Source organism: Hirundo rustica, chromosome 12, assembly GCF_015227805.2.
Source record: "Hirundo rustica isolate bHirRus1 chromosome 12, bHirRus1.pri.v3, whole genome shotgun sequence".
Taxonomy (NCBI): Eukaryota; Metazoa; Chordata; class Aves; order Passeriformes; family Hirundinidae; genus Hirundo; species Hirundo rustica.
In genome coordinates this window covers 5,496,308-5,518,838 of record NC_053461.1, presented here as the reverse complement: position 1 = coordinate 5,518,838, position 22,531 = coordinate 5,496,308, and the positions used below count along the sequence as shown (strand labels likewise).

Sequence of the window (22,531 nt, the reverse complement as noted above, 5' to 3'; positions counted from 1 at the left end):
TTTCTGGAAAATGACTATTACCCGGATCAGATGCCTTTCCAGCAGGAGCTGGAGCACCAGAGCCTCTCCCTGCTTGGCCCTGAGCAAACCCCAGGTGGGGTTTGAGCTGTGGGTACAGCTCTGTCCTGGCCCAGTGGGGCTGAGGGCTTCTGGGGTTACCAGCTGCTCTGTTGGGGTTCAGCTTTTTGGTTGCTGTTGTTCTTGAGGAAGGCGATGGGGGAGTCTTGGCATGGAGGTGATGCTGTGTAAGCACAGTGTAGGGCTGCCCCTCTGATTTTGGGGAAGGGCTGCTGCGTGGAAGTTGTGACGTGGAGCTGGTGATAGAGAGAATGAGAAGGCAGAGGTCTGCTTTGGGCTGCAGGTGTACCCTGCCATCCCTGTCCTCCCTCATGGCCTGGATGAGGGGGACATTGGACATTCCAGAGATGAGCCTGGAGACAGTTGGCAGGGGAGGCCAATGCCCGTTGGAGACAAAGAGGGCTGACGTTGAAGAGACAATTTTTACCTTCTAGCAGTGGTTTACAGGGTGCTCTCCTGAGATTTGTTCTTTTCCTTCATGTTTTCTCATTGGATACCTTGACCCCTGGGAAGGTGTTGGCCCCTCCCTTGGCAGCTCATCCAATGGTGATTTCTACACTTAGGGGAGTAATTCTGGACATGCTCCTTTCTCAGGCTGCCAAGTTTCATGGTGCTGAGTGTGCTCACAGGGAACTGGGGGGAGGAAAATGCTTTCTCTGAACTCTGACAGCTCCCTGAATATATAGGCACAGAGGGAATTAAAGGCAGAGATGAGCATCATTTATTGTGCATTAGGAGCAAGGCAAACAAGTGAATTTAGAGAATGGGTGTTTCAAGGCAGTATCAGATCTGCCTCCTTGGCTGTACAGGTGCTGCTGGAACATGTGCTGACAGCTGGTTGTGTTACCAGCTTTGCTCTTAAGTGAGGCCACTAAGCACTTCTGGGCTGGTTTAAATAATTTTTCTGGCTGTTTGTAATTGCACTATGTTTAGGAGTATTTAGGTTTAAGTTTTTCATGCTGCAGGTTGTTTTCAACAGTTGGGTTTTTCTTCTCCCAACCTGGCACTGTTTTGGTTTTTTCTTTTGCTTTTATTTTTTTGTTTCAGCTCAGTATTTTTTGTTTGGCTACTGTTAATATTCCCTCCCACTCCTCCCTGCTCTTGCCACTTATTAGTTCACTCTCAGCATCCACTGTTGGACTCTTTTCCACTGCCAGGATTAGATCCTGCATCCAGCTTCAGCCCTTCCCAGACGCTTTATTGAGATTGCAGGTCATAATGTGGTCTCACTCCCCATTCTCTGGGTACAACAGCTTCCTTCCTCCTCTGTGTTGCCCGAGGGCTGTTCCCTCTGTAGGTAATTCAGGGGCTCTCTACAGTCCTTCTCCTGCCCAGTAATCTCATGTTTGTGGACCACGTTGGGCAGGACTAACAGAAGGGCTGGAGCAGTGCAGCATTTGGCTTTGCTCGTGTCCCTGCATTGCCACCCACCTGCCCTGCCTGGCAGGGAGCCTGTGAGGGGCTGGGGCCTGTTGCTCAATGTATTGCCAAGTAAAACCCAGTCTGCCAGGAGCACGCAACCTGTCCCCCTTCTTCCTGTGGGTGCTGGCACAGCTGGGTGTGAGGGTTTGAACGTGGAGTCAGAAGCAGCAGTTCCTTGCTTCCAAGGTCATCGGTGTTACTGGTTTCAAAAACAGGTCCCAGAGCACCGGATCACAGGAGAATTTCAATGAGAATGGCTTTCTAATCTGGACAAAATGAAAGGTTTATGCCATCACTGAGGAATGTTTGGGATGTCTTTAGCCTGAAAATCCTCCCGTTGTCTCAGCTTGAGGAAAAACCCAATATGGGAAATGTCATCTTAGATAAGTAAAACCTGGCCGCGTTCTGAACAACCCAAAGCAAAATGCTACGGTGGAGACTGTGAAGTTCTCTAAATTGCCTGGAGCCCCTACCATTCATTCCCCTGCCTGTCTGGGACGTTCTCATGCACGTATGGTCACTGTTAATTTGTCTTGGATTGTTCTAATTAACGCCAGTGAACTGTTCAGCCACGAAGACTGCAGAGCTCTGCAGCAGCGGAGAGGGCTGGAGGAACAGCTCCTGGTTTCTTTTTCTGTTCTTTCCTCCCTTGTGGACAGGCACCGTTTCTGTCTGTTACCAACAGGAGACAATTTTCTGTTTCATAATAGGAAAATACCAATGTCAGGACTCCCTCTGTACCCAAAGCTTTCTCCTTGAAGATTGCTCCTCTTTGCTTTCCTAATTGCTGCTGCTCAGCTGGAGGTATGCTGCATCTTTCAAGCACATGACTTTGTTGTGCTGTTACTTACCAAGGGGAGAAAAAGGAGTGTGAGGGAACATTGCTTTGTGCCGAGCTTTCTTTGCTGTAACCCCTTCTGTGCCAATGTGGGGTGTTCTTATCTAGTGCAGGATGTTATGCTCTTGGCAGTACAAGCTTTTTGGTCTGAGGCTCAGGGTGTGATGGAGCTCTGACTGAAGAACACCTAGAAATTGTATCCTGAGTCACATCAAAAGTGAGTCGAGGGAGGCAAGGGACTCTTGCCCTCTGCTCTGGTGGGACCTCACCTGGAATGCTGCATCCAACTCTGGGACCCTCAACATAAGGAGGAAGTCTAGAGGAGGGCAATGCAGCTCACTAGAGGGCTGGAGCACCTCTGCTACAAAGACAAGCTGAGAGAGCTGGGCATGTTCATCCTGGAGAGGAGAAAGCTTTGGGGAGGCCTTAGAGCCCCTTTCACTGCCTAAAGGGGCTCCAAGAAAGCTGGAGAGGGACTTTGGGCAAGGCCCAAAGGGAATGGCTTCACACTGAAGGAGGGGAGGTTGAGATTAGATATTAGGAAGAAATTAATTACTGTGAGGGTGGTGAGGCACTGGCACAGGTTGCCCAGAGAAGCTGTGGCTGCCTTATCCCTGGAAATGTTCAAGGCCAGGTTGGACAAGGCTTGGAGGAGCCTGGGACAGTGGAAGGGGTCCCTGCCCATGGCAGAGGGCTGGAATGAGATGGTATTTAAGGTGCCTTCCAACCCAAACCATTCTATGAAATAATTTCTTCTGGACTCTGGGGAATACCTCTTAAATGTCTTCTCTTACTGAAGCATCCTCTTTGGAGCCCCTGTGCTCACAGAGTGATCACTTGTAATAACACAGGAGTTGCCAAGCTAATGTGATGTATGGGTGATTTGGGGACCAAAGTGATTTGGGTGAAGCCCATTTCAGACAAATCAGGTTGTTGGGGTTGCCTTTCCTTGAAGGATGGCAGGTGTGGAGGGTGAAAGAGGAGCAGAGCCTTGGGGAGGGCACTGGAGCCATGCTCCCTGTGTCTCTTAGGGACTGAGGAGTCACATGAGGATCACCAATGTCTGGCTCTTGGCTCGTGGGCTGTGTTCTTGCAAGTCAGTAACTATGAAAATTCACAGAAATTCTGTTTTCTCCAGAAACTATCAGATCTGAGCCTTTTGTTGTGCTGCCCCACTGACAGAGGTAGGATTGGTTACTGTCCTGGCAGCCTGGGCAGGTGACCTGAATCCCTTGGGGCTTTTTTTGGGGGAAAAAAAAGCAGCTGCTGGAGTAGAGCTAGAATGGAGTAATGGTATATGTGGATATAAGGCTGCCAGAAGAGACTGCTGTTAGGAATTTCCCAGTGCCACGGAAGAAAGGAGGAGCTTGGGCAGAGCAGGGGCCCCAGACAGAGCTGCAAAGAGCAAAGTGGAAGCCTGGAGATTAATCCAGTGGGTCTGGAGGGACTGTGCACAGCTGAAAGAGCAGCCTTGTGCTTAGTCTATCGGTGTACTCCTGTGGCTTCAGCCTCAGAAAGTGCTTTGTGTAACCATGAAAGGGAAGCTGGAGCTGGGGGTTGTCTCTGCCCTGTCTCTTAAATTCATTGTCAGCTGCCTTCAGCAAGTGGAGTTGCTGTCTACTCCAGCTCATTATAAGGTCTGAAGAGAGGGCAGTAGTTTCTCAGCATTTTAGAGGGTCTCATCATGTCCCTGAGCTGTGTGATGTGCCACTGTCCAGATCCTGGGCACCTGCCTGCCTGTACCTTTACTTTTGCTGGCTCCACCAAGAGAAAGAGTTGTGATGGGTATGAGTCTGGTGGGTGTCTCTGGCTGAGCCTCTCCTCAGTCCTGGGTGAAGTGGAGGAGGTTCTGGGTGTGTATTTGTCATGTGGAAGCTGGTTGCTCACTGTTTGTGTTTGGGTGCTGCTCTGAGACTCAGGGCAGATGTGTCCCGAGAAAGCAAGCCCTGGTCCTCATGGCCAGGTGCGCAACAAACCACCACTGACAGGCAGAGTCTTTCACTTGTAATGAAGCTCCAGCAAAGAGAGGGTTTTGTCCCGTGGGAAGCATGATTCAGCTCCTAAGGATCATGCAAGCTTGGGTAGGTGCCAGACGTGCTTAGCATGGAATTTGCAGTTAAGTGCGGTGTCTGCTACCTCCTTGGGGAGGTCCAGCTCTCCTTGGAGGGTTCTCTGTTCCCATATGTCTCCATGTCTGGAGCTGAAGGTATTTGCAAGTAGCCTGAGGATAAAGAGAGAAGCTGCCTGAATCCTATTTGCTTTGTGGTTTTCTTCATGTACCTTACTTAAGACAAGATAAGGAGGAATTTATTTTTGCTCATCCCAGATGATGGCAGTAAACTCTTCCCTTTGACCCTGTGCTGGCTGTTCCTGGGACTGCAGGCGGGTGGGGTTAACAAGTCGCAAAATCATCTGAGGAGGTGGCTGAGGGGTTTGTGGTCGTGAAGTCTTCTGGTGGGACTGATACCTTCTTCTTGAGGCAGTGCTGATGCCAGCAGCACTTCCCTTAGGCCTGGGGTTGTTCCCTGCAGTTGTATGATGTGCCTGCAGGCCATTGCTGCCGCTTTGGGTGCAAACATTCAAATACAGATAATCGCATTGGCCTTCAGGATAATCCTGCTATAGATTTGTGCCTCTAGCCACCACAGCCTGGCCAAGTTCTGGACTGGTTGTAGAAATCCTCATTTCTTGAGGGTGCCAAATTACTATGCCTTGGTTAGAGATATGGGCTTTATCCTGCTTCATGTGATCCCCTTGTTCCCGTTCCTGGTACCAGGGCTGCCCTGCTGCCTCAGTGCTTCCAGGCCCTGGCCCCAGCAAGCTCTGCACTGCCTTCAGCGTGTGGTGGCTCTGCCTGTGCCACAGGAGCGGCTCAGCAGAGGCAGGGATGGGCAGCTCAGCTTTTGAGTGAGAGGGTGGGATGCTCATTGCCTGTAAGCATGAAAGCAGGCAGCTGTAGAGCCACTGGTGTGGGCAGAGCAGGTTGACTGCGTTTCTGTTTTTTCTCGTTGCAAAGTCTTTCTTCTCTTGCTCCCCTCATTTCCAAAGCTTATATTGTTACCACATTGCTAGAATTCTCCGTTAGAGGATCAGCTTTTCTGTAGGAAGACTGCTGTACTCCTCACTAATATTGACTGTCTTTTCCTCTTGCTTGCCCTCTTAGATCTACGATGACAATAAAAACCTGTTTGAAGTCAAGGAGAATGTGCCCAGGAAATTGGTGGAGAAGGTCGCAGGGGACATTGAGAGCCTCTTGGCCAAGAAAGTCCGTGCTTTAAAGGTAAGGAGATGGGCCTGCGTTCTGATCCTTTGATGGAGATGTTCAGTTTAAACAAGAGGGTTGATGCTGGCATAGCAGTATGATCTCAGCTTCAAAGTGATTTCTGTGATTGTGTGGCCTTTTCTGGGAGCTGCATCCTGCAGCTGAACAGATTCATATGGAGTGTGTGAGGCAAGGATGTGTCATGTGGGGATTTACTCTACGTATCTTCTTGCTTTTTATCTTTTCCCACTGTCACGCAAACACCTGAGAGTGCTGCCACAAGAATACAAGTGACAGCAAAAGCCTGGCAGCAAATTTGAACTGGGGTGTACTGGAAGCAGAGGTACTGCAGTGTCCCTGCTGTCACTCATGGAAGTGTTCTGGACAAGTGGAGCCTTTCCTGTTTAGAGGATGCACTTGAAGGGTTTGTGTTGATGCCTGGGACTTGAGCCCTGTGACTGGCTGCATGTGTGGGTTGCCCTCATGGGTACCTGCATGCATTTCCTATATTGTCTTATTTGGTATCACTCCTTTTAAAATGAACTCATTTTATCTGTAGTGGAGGAAGGTGACCTGACCCATGGTGCCTGCTCAGCAAAACACAGTGGTGGCTATAATGAGGTGGCAGCAGGGCCACGCTCTGCTCCTGGGGCAGGGACAAGTAACTGCCTTCCTGGAGAGGTGGACAACCTTCTCCACTGCAGAGGGGTATGGATACTTCCCCTCCAGGTGTCCTCTCTAAAACACAATTGTATCGAGTGGCATGACATTGTACAGTGGGTGTCTGGCAATGTGGCCAGCTGGATGCAGCTTGATCCACTGGAGGGGTGTCTGCAGGTGATGGACAAGGGGAAGGCTTGGAGCAGGTAACACAACTGATGTGCCCAGAGGCACTGCAGCCAAAAAGACTCGGTCACCCTCCAACGTGGTAGACAGGAAGGGGAGCACAGGGAAATGTGCTGTGGTGAGAGCAGGGATATTGCAGTAACTGAGGTGTAAGTAAGGCAGTGAGGGTTTGGGAGTGACCTGCATCTACAGTGGGTGTGGACTAGCTTGGAGAAGGTATGCAACAGGAGTCACAGGACTCCTGGGCCTGGGGAGACTCAAGGCTCAAGACAGGATCTCAGTCAAGGGTGGTCAGAGTCTGGCCTGAGTGTCCAGATGGCGTGAGGTTGTCCACAGTGCCTGACAAAGATGGTTACTGTAGGGACTTGGGTGAAGAAGATTGTTGTTTACCCAATTTCTCACTCTGGGAACTAAAGAGTAATCCTACTTGGGACTCGCACGTGTAAGTGTGGTAGCTTGAATGGATGGAGCTGAAGTGGGACTGAAGAGGTGTAAACTGTCAGCCCTGCTTTTGGGATTGTGGAAGTGAAAATCAGGGAGACCAGTTTTCTTAACATGAACGTGTATCTTTGTGCTCATACAGTTTGTGTGCATACTTGAGCAAATATCATATTAAATGTTCCAGAGATGTGCAGCACCTATAGATACTGGAGGAAGGCACAGGTGACAAAAGGTTGTTGCAAACTTGATAAACACGTGGACAACCCACGGCTCCCGTGGGATGCACAGGGTAATAACCCTGAGTTACACAGCATCACTGTGCTGACTGGTTCCACTGTGGCATTTGAATTTCAGCTCATCAGTCACACTGGTTTGCTTTGCCCTTTGCTCTGAGTCACACTTACAGACTTGGAGAGAGTTTGTGCATCTTTTGGTGCTAGATCAAGGGTTGAACTGTGCCCATGGTACAAATAACCTTGTTTGTTTTCCAGCTGTCTTTCTTTTTTGCTGGGTTTTTGGGCAGGACTCTTTGGTGTGCTGTGAAGGGCTCACCTGTCACAGGGGAGATTCTGGCAGCGCTGGTTAGGTGACAACATGTGGTGCTGTCTTTATAGTGGAAACAATGAACCCTTGACCTAAATTAATCTTTCAAAAGACTCCTTCAGAGTGCACTCTGGATGGAGCAGGCTTTTACATCCAGTTTCCATGTAAATTCTTGGCTTTTTGGATTGGTGGTACTAACAACAAAATCTGTAAATGGGGAAGTTGATGGTGGAGGAGCAACCAAATCTTCTAAATTTCTTCCATATTTTGTTAAGCTCTTTCAAAGCAGCGTGGCTCCCATAGCTCCTTCCATTCTCCTGCCTGTTTTCATCTGTCTCAGCTCTCCCTTTAGTTGAATCATCTCTCCTGGAGTCATTTCCTCCTCTTCTCTCATGACTCACAAGAGTGATGATGACTTCTTGAAACATATTTTTCAGCATCTGAGTCAGGTGGGACTCCATGTATCGGCAAGGGCAGGTGAAGAGGGAGAAATGGAGTCTCTCCTTGATGTACAAATTTCCTTGTTACTTGTGTGGTCACTCTCCTGAGGAGACATGCCAGTCTCCTTTGCTGCAGGAGAGAGAAGGGATGCTGCCTCGGCCTCGGTGGGGCTTTGTAGGAAGCCTCACAAGCCTTTGGGCACACACCGTGGGTGCACAGTTTAGGGCACTGTTCTGATTACGTGGTGATTCAGTCCAGTCATCAAAGAACCTGTTTTCCTCTGTTTCTAAGTGAAAATATTAATGTGTTTATATTCAACTATGTGCAGAGCATTTATTAATACAGTTTCCTACCTTGTGTGTTGCATTTCTAAGAGGCAGAAATCGAGCACAAGGAAACTGAACCCGTCTGGCCCTGCCAGCCATGGTGCAGCACTGTGGCATGGATCTGGCACTAATAGGACACTCTGATTTCCCTTGGGCATTTTGGAGGCATGCTGGAGCCCAGGGGTGGGTGGCAGAGAGGGTAATTGCTTCCTAAAGTAAGGCACCTACAAGGGGCTGGTTATTTGGATGCTGTCTCTCCCTTTTTGTTCCAGAGTATCATATCAGGTGACAGTCTCATCATGGGACAAAAAAAACCTCCTAGGGTGTTTTTGCAATCCCCACCTGTTCCACCTGGCACTGGAGTATCCACAGCTGGATCCTGGGGGACTTCTACCCCATGTCCCACACAGTGGCTTCTGTTTGACATGGATTTGCATCAGCACTAATTGCCTTTTCCAGTGTCCTTTGTCCATGATGATGATTTCATTACTTTAAGCCTGGCCTCCCAGTTTCCTTTGGGCTGTGTAGTTCCAGCTGCTTTTTATTCTCAGGCTTTGACAGGAGGGGAGGTAAAAAAGATGGTCTTCAATACCCAAGATCCATCTAATTTCCTTTGAATTGGAAGTAAAAGACTAAGGTGAAGTGACTCCTGAAGGAGATGACGTTACATTTACCCACTGTATTGCATTGTGGGGAAGTTCCAGGGCTACAGGTGAGGTGTTAGGAAGTGATGGGTGTGTTCCTGGCTGGGTGGGAGTTTAACGGGCTGTTCTCATCCACACTCGTGAGCTTGTCCTTGTTAGGGCTAGAGAAGACACCTTTTGTAAGATGTGGAAAGGAGTGAGGTGGCACGTTACCAAACGATCACAAATCCCCCTTGGGTTTTCCTTGTGCTGGGAGTCACAGCTGGCTGGCTCATGGCTTAACATCCTCTGAGACTAGAACTCGTCAGGTTGTTTTTTTTGCCAAGTAGATTCTTTGTCACTTTTTCAACTTTATTTCCTATCTCCTCTTCAGTTTTTCAGTGTGTTCAGACCCCTTTGTGCTTTTGTATGTGCCCAGAGAGATATGTACAGTCTGGGGCTTCTTTGGGAGCCCAGATGTTGGAGTTTGCTGCTGGTGGAGCACTGAGTGAGCCAGGCAAAAGACATCACCTGAGGGTCCAGATTCCCAAACCCAAGGGGCACTTTTTCTTTCTTTTAGAATACTATGTCAAGTACATGAGCAATGCCTCGAGGTTTATTCTTTCCTGAAGCTCCGCAGCCTGGGGGAGAAGGAAATTGTGATTTGATGGAGGAGGAGGCTGAGAGGTGGAAATTTTAGATCCTAGGATATGTTTTAAGATCATTTCTCCTTTTTATATAGTTCTTGTGAAGACTGCTTTTGGATGCTGACTGCTTCATTCTTCACATATTTAAACACAGACAATTTGCTTTGCCTCCTGAGAGCGACACATCCCACAGTTTACTGAGTAGGTTATGCCCTGAAGTGAACCACTCATTGTCTGTGCTGGTGGCATTCCCCCATCTCCAAAAAGAGGCCTGCCGACCCAAAAAACATGGTCTAGATGCCTGCAGGCTCTTGCATTGCCCCAATGGTGACATGGCTGGGCTGGTGTTTTCTCCACAGAGCCGATTTAGTATTGCAAGTTGTACGTCACTGGCGCAGTCTTTTGAGTTAAGGTGAAGTTTGTTGCATTTCCTGTGGACCTCAGCTGTGTGTAGCGTGGAATATGATCTGTTGAGCAAAAGTGTAGCAAAGTGGCATTTTGTGTATCAGAATTTATAATGTGTACTATGTATATCTGTGTGTATCTTATGTAGATGTATGTGTGTGCAACAGGTTTGGTGCCCCTAGCATGGCTCTGGTGTGAGAGCACTAACAGCATTTACCAGGAGTAGGAGGAAGGTTTGTGTTGGTTTTTGTTGGGTTTTTTATGTGTGTGTTTTTTTGTTTTTTTTTAATTGTGAAATGTAATAGCATAATTTTGCTGCATATTTAACTCCAGTGTGGAATGATCTGAGGGAAAGCAGGGGTTTGGTAGGAGGGCTCAGTGGTAGGAGGTTTCAAGGTTCCTGTTCTTCAGGTAAGGTGCAGGAGGTCACAATACATTCCACTCAGATTTTACTGCAACTGGAGTAGTGAAATCTACACTTGGCATTAGGCATTTTCTTTTGGCAGAAAAAAGAATACAAAGGACAAGACTGGGGATTTCCTGTACTTTGAAAGCATCCTGCAGGGAAGTCTGGCTGGGTTTCCTGTGGCTACAAAGCCTTGGGGGCATGTTGGCTGTAGGTGTTCCCATCTTTCTTTACCTTGGTTCCTAAGGGAAAGAGGTTGGAAGAGCTGGGAACTGACACACAGAAAAGGTGGTTGGTCTGGAGATGCTGAGGGTTTTGTACTGCCTTAACCCTATTTTGCTGTTTTGTCTCCTGTTTTGTCTCCTGTTTCCCCTCCTCAGCCTCGAGTTTTCCCACTTACTGGCATTTTTTCTTGCATGTTTCTTCTGAAGTGTTGATGACTTAGTACTCAGCCATGCTTTAGGATCCTGCGATGAAGAGTGAGGTGAGAGTTTGGTGTGTTACCACAAAGTACTGACCAAATCACCTGCTCAGGGAGGATCTCAGGCCAGTTGTGCTTTCAGTCCTGGTTGAACACTCAGTGCATTACAGCTCAACTGGGACTAGTTCCCACCTCCATCTGAGCCTGGCACAAGCATATATCAAGAGTGCAGAGGGGATTTAATTGGGCAGGTTTATCCCTTTAACAATTCTGAGAACCCTGAGATTTCCCTTGCAGATTTGTGGTGAAAGGAGTCTTTATCAGGTTTCTGGCCCTTGATAGGGACAACGAAAAGAGTCACTTGTCTGAGAAGCTGCAAAAATTGGCATACAGCAAAGCACCTCTCAGCCCAGTTCAGAGCATCTCCCTGCTCCCTCCTCTCTCAGCAGCAGAAGCACTGACCTCTGTCATGGCATGGACTGGTAGAATATCATCAGGAAATCTGCCCTCCTTCACTGTTGGGGTTGTTGCTGTCCTCTGGAGTTGGTGGCAGGCAGCAAAAGGGGTCAGCATTCAGCAGGAGCAGCCCTGGGGTTGTACTGGATTTCTCCTTTGTTTTTGGCAGAGTAAGGTCCTGTTGGCACCTCTCTGCCCCACAGAGCTGTCTGAAGGACGTCGAAGCAGGTGCTCATTGGCCAAGTCATTGAAGTGTTTAACTGGAGAGGTCCTAGGCCAGGGTTCCAGGTCCCAGGGAGACCCTCCTGAGCTGCAGTGCACCAGGGGTTCACACTGGCTGGCAGCATGTGGTGCCAAAGCCTCGTGGGTTTCCTTCCTGCGGTGTGGTACAGCCCTGGCTTTGACCTGAGGGAGACTTCTGGGCGTGTCAGGAGGCTACCAGTGGTCATACTGTGGCCTGCTGGCTCCCAGCTAAGGGACACATGGCCTGTCTTGCCTAGACAGCAAAATGGGGTAGGAGAGAGGGAGTAAACACAGCTCAGGTGAGCTCTGACACAGCCTGTGGGTTTGGTGAGATGTGGGGCTCCATTGCGCTCCTGCACCTTTCTAGCTGCACAGCCACTGACAGGGGCTCTTGAGTTGGTGGAGTAAGGACCACAACCACCAACCTTGCACATGCTGAAGTACAAACCATTTAAAGGCAGGACCCCTGTGCTTTCTTATTTCATAGTGGCAAATCCAGCCTTCTTCCCGCTTCTTTGGTAATTGCTGGATGGTGGTTTTTGTTTTTAATTCTCTTTTTAATTTGCTTCTAATCAAATCCTGGCTGACAGTCCCCGTGTGTGTGTTTGTTTGTTTATTTGTTTATTTATTTATTCATTCGTGCATGTGTGTGTGTGTCTTCTCCTGCCTCACAGTTGTTCTCGTGCTGGACCTGCTCCAGTAATCCAATTTGAATCCAATCTCCCAGGTCTGGAATTCTAATTTACAGATTGCAGAGGGGAGTTAAACAATGCCCACACACCAGGATGGGGGCTGATTGTCTGATCTAATCAGGGACAATCAGATGTTTGTAACAAGTCTATCAAACCTGTATTGGGGCAGTTTGCTGAGCGTTGTAACCAGCTCTCTTAATAGCGCTAACACAATTTAGGGCTTCCTGCACTTTCATGCGGATTGCATTGAACGTTTCCTTGTCTTCTCCCATGAACGCTTGGCAGCAGCCCAGCCCGACTGGCTTTACAACTCGGTGAGCTGCTGGGTGCCCTCTGTGGCAGCAGAGGTGTGCCAGGACCCCGGGGGCCGCTGCCTCCCCCGGCTCCGCCGAGGTGCCAGGATGATCCTGTTCTGTGGCACGCACACAAGGAATGGACTCGGTCCACCAGCGTCACAGATGGGGGAGGGAAAAGGGAAAAGCGATGGTCCTGACCTGACAGGGTGTTCAGTAAGTCTCCACAGCAGATCCCCAGCCCTGTGCATGCCTGTTGGTAAAGAACAGATGAAGAAACCTTTGTCCTCTCTTGCCCTTGGCAGACTGAGGCTGCTGTGAGGCTGTTGTTTCTGGTACTTGCTGTAAGAAGTCTGGACATTTGGTGTTTAAAGAAAACACCTGTCTGGATGTTTTTCTTGATGCCCTTTCAGGGCCTGAAGCAAAAGAGGAGTCAAAACCAGCTGTGTGAACAAGATGATGTCTCTTAGTATAGCTCTCCAGCCCAGAGCAAAGCTTCCTTACTTACCCTGTGCAAATAAATAGTTGCCTGACTTTGCCCTTCCCAAAGACTGAAATATCCACCTGCTCCCTTACCCTGTCGGGAGGTGAGCTGGTTCTCACGCTCCAGGTCTGTACCTCTTAGCTCTGCGCTCTCTGCCTTTGCCCGGGGATTTATTTTAGGTTTACTGCTCCCTCCCTGGCCCGGAGCATCTTCCCTGTGTGCGGCTCTCCTCCCGGGGCAGGCGCTCCGCAGGGAGGGGATGGAGGCTCCCGGGCTGGGGTCACAGCCCTGCTGACAGCTTTAGCTGAGCTTTTAGCAAAGCTGCCCTCTCTCTGAGCGCTGCCAGCCTGCTTTGCACGCACAGGCAGGAGGAATAGGAGCTCCCCGGCTTGGAGGCTTTACTTGCTGTGCGTGCCTTGTCTGCCTGCGCTCTGCACCCCAGGCTGTGAGGAACCCTGACACCTCTGAGACCAAGAGAAGAGAAGGGTGAAATAGTCCTTAAAGCGTGTTTACCTCTCTTCTCAAACTGTGTTATGTATTTGACAGCAGTTTGTGTGTTGTTTTTCAGCTTTTCCTGGTTTTTCCAGCTCTCCTAGCAGAGATGGAGGTGACTAAAGCAATTGGTGTGGGCAGGGGAATTGCAGCAGTTGTAGTGCTTGGATGTCTCAAAACTCAGATCCTTCAGCTTGGTCCTTACCCTCTCAAGATCCTGAGGCCTGGCGGGGCTGTGCTGTAAGAGGAGGCATTTGGGGATGGTTCAAAGCGTAAAAGCAGATGGGTATGACTTATTGGTCTCTCTGTGAAGATAGCTATAGATATAAACTGGTGAGTGATGCAGAAGAGGAGGAGGTCTCTGAGGGAATTAGTGCTAGGGAAGGAAATTATCATTTAATTCTTTATGGAACAACCTTTAAACGTGATTGGGAAGATAGGCTTGCAATGATAGCAAAATAAAAGAAAGCATGTCACTGAAAAAGGGATTTATTTGAATTTTCTTGGTTAATTTTGGCATGAGAAAATGCATTTCCATGGCAGTCTGGTACCTAGAGTTGCTTCTGCACCCTGTCCTGTGACTTTGTAATCTCTGTGCGAGGGGATCTTTATTTCCCCAGGGTTGCTTGTAGGTTTGCATGGAGTGTGTGCTTCTGCACTTACAGATGTGCTCTCAGTCCTTAAGGGTTCAGCCCCTGCCCTCCGTGATGCTGTACAACCTCAGAGAGCTCTCTGAAGCCCAAGATCTTGGGCAGAAAAATCTCCAACCAATTTATTTTTGTTTAATGTTTTTCACCTTGAATATTTCAGATGCATCATTTGGGGTGAAAGACTCTTACTCAATGGGAGTAATTGACCTGGGACAGTGAATCATTTTGAGTTTAGTTCAGGTGGAATGAGGATTACTTTCTTAAGGGTTTCATCCTCAGGCTGAACTAGAAATCAGTCGTTTGTATAGCTCTATTTACAGGCAGGTAGTGAAGTTAAAAACTAATGAGTGAGGGGGTGGAGGCTTGGTCCTGGAGGTTAATGGACTTGCATGAAGCTTTTTTTTCTCAGAAGCTCTCTTCCCACTTTTGTTTGGGGTTTTTTTTGGTGGGTTTTTTTTTTTCCCCCCCTTTTTCTGAAGAAAGTAGATTTAGTGAGTTTCATTTCTGCAGCCTGCAAACCCCAGATCAGCTTCGGCAGAGTTTGTCTCAGATCTCTGACAGGAATGACTTGAATAGCAGGAATGACTTGAATGGCTGCAGGTGAGGAGCAGCAGGCAGCCCCCAGGAATGATGAGCGTTTAGCTTGGCTCTGGGCACGGGGTGCTGTGCTGTCACACAGGAGCTGGCACAGTCCCTGCCCTGGGATGGTGCCCACCAGGACCCTGCTCTCTGTCCCACATGGATTTGCTTTGCACATCCTGAAGCTTTCATGGATCGAGTCTGAAATCCATCAGCATCCCGCCCTACCCCATAGCAAGGAGCTATTATATGTTCCCAGAGCAGCTGATGTCCATTAAATGTTTGAGTGACACTACAACAATGTGTGAAATATCCGTGATAAGGATCTAGCAAATCTTAATAAAAAAAAAAAAAAGGCGACAAGAATGTAAATTGCACATACAATTGTGATAAAGAGCCAGAGATAACATTAAAGAGATTGTATCAATTTAATGCAAGTTTCGTGCCAAAGCCTGTCATCTGCTCTTTGAAGAGGAGTTGTTGGGAGCCTTGATATTCCAGCAGACAGTGCTCAAATCATCCCGGTGCTCTGGAGTGGCTGTCCCTGCAGCCAGCGTGCTGCGTGGAAGCTGTCTACTTGCTGAGGATTTATGGAAACCTTTCCTGCCTCGACAATAAAAATAATGTTCCTTGGAAAAAATAAAGTGCCCTTCTGCCTGCTGGCCTTTGGGTCCCTCAAAATGCAATTAAAAAGCGGCTTAATACAGCCTTGCAATGAGAAATCTGTCAGTGTTCAGAGGCACGGTCTGAAGCGAAAGCAGCGTGAAAAGGTTGCAAGCAGAAATGTTTAACTGTGCACCTGCCTCGTGGTGCTCGTGGAGCCACCAGCTGAACTGGGACATGAGGGGCTGGAACTGGGGTAACTGGGGCAGCTGAAGCAGCTTCACAGACAGAGCTGGGCTGTAGCAGTGCTGGTGGGGGCATGGGAGCTCCTCCAGAGCCCGTCCTGCTGTGTGTCTCTGCTTGCCTGTCCCTGCTGCTCACCGGTGTTCTGGGCTGGTGTTGCTGCATTATGTCCTTGGTTTCTGTCTCGCCTCTGCTGTGCAGGGTGTGCTGCATCCTTGAAAGTGGGCAGGTGACAGCAGCAAAGGCTGTTCGCAGTACCCGACAGGTTTGATGGAAGGGGTAGCTCCGGTTTTCTGTGCAGGGCTGCCAGGTGTAGGTCAGTATTGTGCCTGCCAAAATAGGCGTAATAATGGGAAGTTAATTTTAAATTGTGGTTGGCTTTTTTTGTTGTTGTTGTTTTCTTCTGAAGGCATGATAATTTAAAAAAAAAAAAACAAAACAAAACAAAACAAAAAAACCACAAAACCCCACCCCCTTTAAGTAAAGCTGGTAATTCCATAGCAAGTGGGAGATTATAAGGGCTGGGAGTGAAATGTGAATGCAGGGCTCCAGTGAGTGCCTGGTTTTGGTACTGCAAAATGAACTCCTGTCTTTGGCTGTCCCTCGTTTGCCACTTGTGTGCTGTTTCCTGCGCAAGGGTGAGTTGAAATCCCACCCCAGCTCTACACGAAGAGCTGCTGGAGCAACAGCAACTTGATGGGAGCAGTGTTTCAGCTGGATTCCAGTAGATGGCATAGCTTTTATATCAGCTAATTATACAGGGAGTCAACGCTGGTCCGGGTGCTCCTGTTGCTAATCTTAGCCGTGCCTCACTCCCCACTCACACAGATGAAGATGCCTCTGTTGCTCTGCCTGTAATGGAGGAAGCTGGATAAGATATGGAAGGTGTTGAGCTTGTCAGCATTGTGGGGCAGTGGGAAACCGTGATGGGGAGGAGGAGATAAGAATCGTGTGCTTGGGTGAGTGTGGGAGAAGAAGAGCGAAATTCAAGGTAGTGGTAGTGTGGCTTCCCAAGTGCATTCCAGCAAGTGCTGCAATCCCTTAGTGTAGATGTATTTGACTGCTCCAGCTTTATGCACAGGGAAACTGAGGCCTGGAGAGATCATTCTTTGTCTTTGATACACCCAGGAGTAAGAGCTGTTCTTCCTAATTAAGTTTTGAAACTTTCAGCTACAAGGTGTCCTTCATGTATGATTATGACAATAACATCTCCCTGGAGCTCAAACCTCCTTCATTCAGCTCTGGTCGTGTTTGGTGCTATTGTTCCCTGGCCGCTTCAGGCTTTGAATGTGATTTTTTTTTTTTTTTAGCAGTTTAGCAATTTTCTGCACCCTCTCAAAAGAGTAAGAGTCGAACGCATCCTAGATCTTCTCCCTGTGTGATGTTGCCCAGCTGTTTTACACCTCCCTTCAACCAAAGCAGCCCTCTGGCCTGTTCAGGGATGAGCATGTGGCTCTTGCTGGAGAGGTGGCCCTGGAGTTGGGAGGGTTGCTCAAGTGCAGTAAGACAGCCCTGACATGGGCTGGGAGGGCTGCCCATCCCTCTGTGTCCCTGCCCTGGGAGATGTGCAGAGACCCCAGCCTTAGAGGCAATCTTTCTTCCTGCCTTCTGCCTGCTGAAGAACTTCTCTTCATGACTGAATTTAATTCTTGCAAGTGGATGGAAAGGATATATCCCAAATCTTGAGGGCTTGATGTGCATGTAGAATATAAACCAGAGTGAGTGTATGTGAGGCTGTAAATAGAGTTGTCACTCTAAAAGAAATGGGGTTTCTAGCACTTGTCAGATCATTTTAAAACCATTTTTATTACTAGATTACGTTCTGAGATAAAGTTTATTGTAGCAAATAAGAGGGAAGGTGTAGGATTTGACTGCAGATTTGGAAACACACTTAAAACTTACAAAGAGTTTTTGAACCTTAGCTGGGGCCAGGCTGGCTACGTCATGGTTTTCCTCCAGGGCATCTCCTGCCCAGCACATTTCAAGGATGATCTCTTGATTTTGGTGCAAACTCTGCCCTAGCGTGTCACTTTTTATAATCAAGCAGTGACCTAGGATGCAGACACTGGCACAGGAGCTCCAGCTCCTGAGTCTGTGTATGGGGCAGAAACCCTTCCAGGGGTCCTGTCTGGGAGTCCTGAGGAACTCCATGTTCCCTGAATGTGGCTCTTAAACAACTGCCCATAAGGATTTTGTGTCAAAACTGAGGATCAGTCCTGGCATGTGTTGACTCTGTTCTTCCCATCCTCTCCCCCCATGACCATTGATCCTAAAATATTTTGCTCTAGTTATATCCTTTTTCTGTGCTCTTACTTTTACCACTACATCTGCAAGCAACAGAAAACGCTGTGTAGGTGCCAACTCTGTTCTTAGCTATTCCTTGCAGATACGAGTAACATCCCATTTTCTAACCCAGCCTCTTCTGTCTTTTCCTCCTAGTTGTTCCTAGTGGTATTTGTCTACCTTTTATATGTACCAGTGGTAGAATTAACAGGGTGTTGTTCTCTTGATGCAGCCTGACAGAGAAAACAGCAGTCATCTGCTCCTGCCTGACTTGGGCTTCAGAGTTGTGTTAGTTTGCATCTCCCTGCTCCACCTCCCATCCTAGTTTAGGCACATCACAGACTGGATGTTGGAAGCAGCAGCAGCTTTGCAAGTGCCACCAAAACTCCACAGCTGCTTGCAGGGCAGAGGTAGCTCAAGTGGCAAGGAGAAAGTTGTCTGGATTTAACCCTGAGCCTTGCAGAGCCCTGTGTCTACCATAACATCTGACAATTAAAAAACAAGATTTATTTTGCATACAGACTGATGCAGGAAGTCCACGCTGCCTTGACATTGGAGTTTTTCTGTCTCTTCTATTCTCAGCCCCATCTCAAACCCAGAACCTCTGCAAGGACCCATTCTGAGTAGCTGCTCTTCTCCCTCTGTGCCAAGCATCCCTAAAACCTGAGCGTAATAGCATCCCTGCTAATTATATCACTGCAGATTTATTTCATGGTAATATTATAGCTGGCCTCAGGCATCACCACTATCATTGGAAAACATCGAACGATCACAGCTTCTTAGCTGCCTCCATTAAACCTGGGAGAAGCGTCTGGGCCTGTTTATAAGTTTGTCTTTTGATGAGAGCCAGGAATTGATGAGCTGGTGGATGCGAGGTTTGCACAACGTGCCCTGGAGGGAAGCTTCCCTCCTCACGGCAAGCATAAGGTGCAGATGGCGCGATCGCGAGCGGAATGCGGATGCAGCCGGGGTGTTGGAATTCTGGAAACTTAGAGTTGGGGGTTTTAGTATATAGTAATATACGTGAGTCAAGATGGAGGGCTTTGGGTGTTGTCTGAGTCCTTCTTCTTCACGGTTTTAGGTGGTTTTCTGTGATTGGTTGATGGAGTCCGCATTGCAGACTTCAAGTAGTTAGTTACCAGGTTTAAAATAAAAATAATTTAGGTGGCATTTCATAATTGGACAGGTTGTCCTTGAAAAGACCTGGAAGAGGTAGAGAAGTACTCCATTTTACCTCATTTCTCTAACCTTCTAGTTAGAGCTCGTCGGTCTGTAAATAGATAAGAAATAATAAACATCCAAGTCCGGACTCAAAACTTACGTTTCCCTTGTATTATTCATCCTGACCTTGGCAGAGAAAACAAGAAGCCAGAACTGCCACACCAGGGGCAGCAGTGTCACCTTCATCTCATCGAGGCAGCCCTTGCCCCCTCCCTGGCAGCACCACCCCGTGCCGAGGGCTGCGCAGCATGCCACACGGGATGGCTCCACGCTCCAAATCAGTGTTGCTGGCAGCTTGGTTGGAGTTACTCCCAGGGAAAAGGGGGTGCTTCGAACAAGCAAGTGGTCTTGTGATGCTTTCTGCTAACGGTCTTGGAGCTAGGGCAGAAGAAAAGGCACAAATACCACTGCCATTTTTCAATCAAAAAAAAAAAAAAAATTTTGAGAAAAATAATTCAAGAGTTTTCTCTAGGTTTTCCTTGCTAGAAATAAAATTAATCCTATGACCAACATGCTGGGTACAGAGGCCTTCTGCCACGAGCACAGCTGAAGATCAGTGCTGCATCCCCAGGGTTGTTCTGTTCCTGGGAGCCAAGCCTGTGGCTGCTGGCTGCTCCAGGCTGTGTCCCTTATGTAACACAGCCATGGGATGGCTGGAGGTCTGTAGGATGAAGCATTTGGTGTTGAAGACTTGGTATCCCCACTCTAGGTTTTGGAGGGTATAAGAGAATATTTGCGCATTCATCCCAGTACTGCACAGGTTTGCTGTGAGGCAGTGTTTGTCTGCACCTGAAGCCTGCCTGGCAGGGATGGGGTGACCATCAACCCCAGTCAGTGGGGTGGTCTTACTGTGTTCCCCAAATAGCAACCCTATGGGAACAGCAGATTATCACAGATCTGGGATCTACCACATCTGGAGAACACGAGGAAGTAACTTAGAGCTCTTGAAAGGGATTTTGGTAAAAGTAGGTCAGTTGTTATTGATTTCACTGTATCTGGCCATAAAGTCCTTTTTGGTTATGGTGCTTCAGCATGGCAGTGAGTGGGCCAAAAACTTAACTGAAATGGGGTCAATAAATTACAAATGCAGACAAAAGGCACACTCAGACTGCATCAAGTCTCTTGGTAATTTCAGCGAAACAGGCAGAGCAGAAATATGCTGATAATTATTTAAATTAGACTCCGAGCATTGAATTTTTTTCTTCAAGTAACAGCACTTCAGCACTTGTCCAGATGAGTGCTAATTTACCTAAATGGAAAGGTTTATTAAACATGCCAGCCAGTGCTTTAGTAATATTTAGGACAGCAATTTTGCTTTATTATATCTCTTAACAATGAGGACACAGGCTTCTTGATCCAGCACCAGAGTAGTCAGGTGATGTTGGGGAAGATGCACGTCAGTTCTGCCTGGTCTCAAATCAAGGCACATTATTTCTACTTCAATTCTGCCTCTTTGCCAAGTGCAAACCTGGGACTTGATTTGAAAAAAAATAAATTCACAGACTTGGCCAGTTTGAAGGACACTCAAAATCTGGACATCTTCTGGGTGTAGGAGTCAGAGCTATGAATTGGAAACATTGAAGGGTGAAATTGAGTTTGCTCCAGTGAAATGGGCCCTGAGCCAGGTGCTGAGGAAGATGAGCTTGAGCTCTTCCTGCTACCCCTTGCTCACTCTATGACACACTTGACAACTGTGTTGTTTTGGGGAGAAATATGGGTGCATGAATGATGCCTAGAGAGGCTAACTGGAACTGAGGCTAGACAGAGTTAAAGGAAAGACAGAGTTAAAGGAATAAAGTAGTTATTTATTGAAAGGCCTTTGAAGGGTACGCCTTGGGCAGTACAGGAGCCCGGCTGTGGCTCGACCCAAGATGGACACGAGGTGAACCACTGGTCATAAGTTTTCACACTTCTATAAGTTTTGGTCCATTTACATATTGGGTTAATTGTCCAGTTACAGCTTCAGGTTATGAAATCCCACCCTCCCAGACTGCTCTCCTCAATTCGCTGTTGTTTATACTTTTTGGGCCCAAAGCTGCAGCAGTGTCCTTGGTTCTCAGGCTAGAAGAGGATTGCTTTGTCTAACTAAGCCGTGAAGAGAACTTGCTAACACTTCAGATGAAGTTCAGAGTTACACTCTAAGGCAGTACGGAATCTAAAAAGTGTGAAAGCTAAAACTTAAGGCATCGTGAAGATGATCCCGCCCATCATTTGCATCCCTCAATGTTCTGTCATGCCTTGCCTCCTGGTCTTGTTATTATCATATGTGTTATTGTCGGGGCTGTCTTTCAGACTAATGCTGGCTTTGCTGTTTCCCTCAGGAGCCTGAATTTCTTTGGTTTATACATTTGAGAAAATAGTTCACAAACCCCAGTGGACTGACATTCTGCTAAAACATCCTGTCAGAGTCTTCTGTGGCTTTCTGTCTGTGGGTGCAGGTGTTTGGTTCTGTGGCTTCTCCCAGGACTCAAGTGGGAAATTAAGACTACTTGCACAAATTAGAATGCAGAAGTGTCTTAATCTGAGAATCTCCTCACAAAGAGGATGGCTATATGTTGTGAATGCTTCCTACAGGTCCATCTGGGGAAATTTGCTTTTAGGCTCTGAAATTCCTCTGGGCCCTTCAGAACAAAGACTACTGCCTGCTTTAGGTGAGCAAGGTCACTGAGGACACACAGATTACAAACATTGTGTAACATACCAAAATCTAAGTCTTTGCATTTTATCTTCCATAAGTGTCTTCTCCCTCTGTTTTCCTGCACAAGATTCTCTGTTAAATGATCACACTGCAAATCCTGTGAGTGCCTGGAGCTCTGGCTGCTTGCAAAAGATTTGGCTTTGTGGAATTCCAGATTGTACATTCTTCTGGAGTTTGGATACAGGGCGAAGCCAACAGTGATGGGAATGGGAAGGTTTTGCTTAAAATCCAGGACTGGATTTTTGGGTTTTGTTTTTTTTTGTCTTTGGTATCATCAGAGTAATGAGAGGAAAGGCTGTGGCTGCTCTTCTATGCAGGTGTGGATGCTGGATATTCCACAGGAGAAACAGAGAAGTTTATCATCTCCAAAGTTAAGTCAGAGGCTCTTTAATCTCCACAGAGAGCTGGATTCACCCCAAATAGGTCGAGTACCTTTGTGTCCTGTTGCACTGGAAGTGTGAAAGTGTTCCCAGGAGCAAACATGCCTTCTCTGCTCTCCAGCATGAGTGAACAGGAGGAGGTTCTCTGGAGACCACTGCTGATTCTTTCTCATGCCCCAGAAAGGGCAGAGCATGGTGCTGTCACAGGTCCCAAGAGGTGAACATGAAATTTTCAGAATGGGGAAAGAGTGACAGAAATAATTTGAAACTCCTGCTCTGCATTATTGATGATATGTATTTTTTAGCTTTTGGTGCCCCACAGGGGAGTGTGCTGTGACACCTTGTTTATGGTGAGCCTCAGTGTGCTGTAGGCTACCATCAGCCAGGCTCATCCACAGTAACAGGGATGTAGGGAGGCATCTTGGATGAATCCTCTGAACTTAAACACCTTTAAGAAGTGCAGCGAGACAGTCTGGGATTCGATTTTACTGTTCTAGCACTTTTCTTGCCACCCT

The 22,531-nt window shown here is 47.8% G+C and overlaps 1 protein-coding gene across 3 annotated transcripts in view; it reads left to right on the top strand.

Annotated features, from left to right (window-relative positions):
- The window catches only part of CACNA2D2 (calcium voltage-gated channel auxiliary subunit alpha2delta 2), a 220,024-nt gene that overhangs the window by 84,184 nt on the left and 113,309 nt on the right, over positions 1 to 22,531 (top strand). For all 3 annotated transcript variants that reach the window (XM_040075949.2, XM_040075948.2, XM_040075950.2), the window contains one exon: positions 5,502 to 5,618. In XM_040075949.2, coding sequence (XP_039931883.2) covers positions 5,502 to 5,618 — 117 coding nt within the window. The remainder of the gene's footprint in view (positions 1 to 5,501; positions 5,619 to 22,531) is intronic.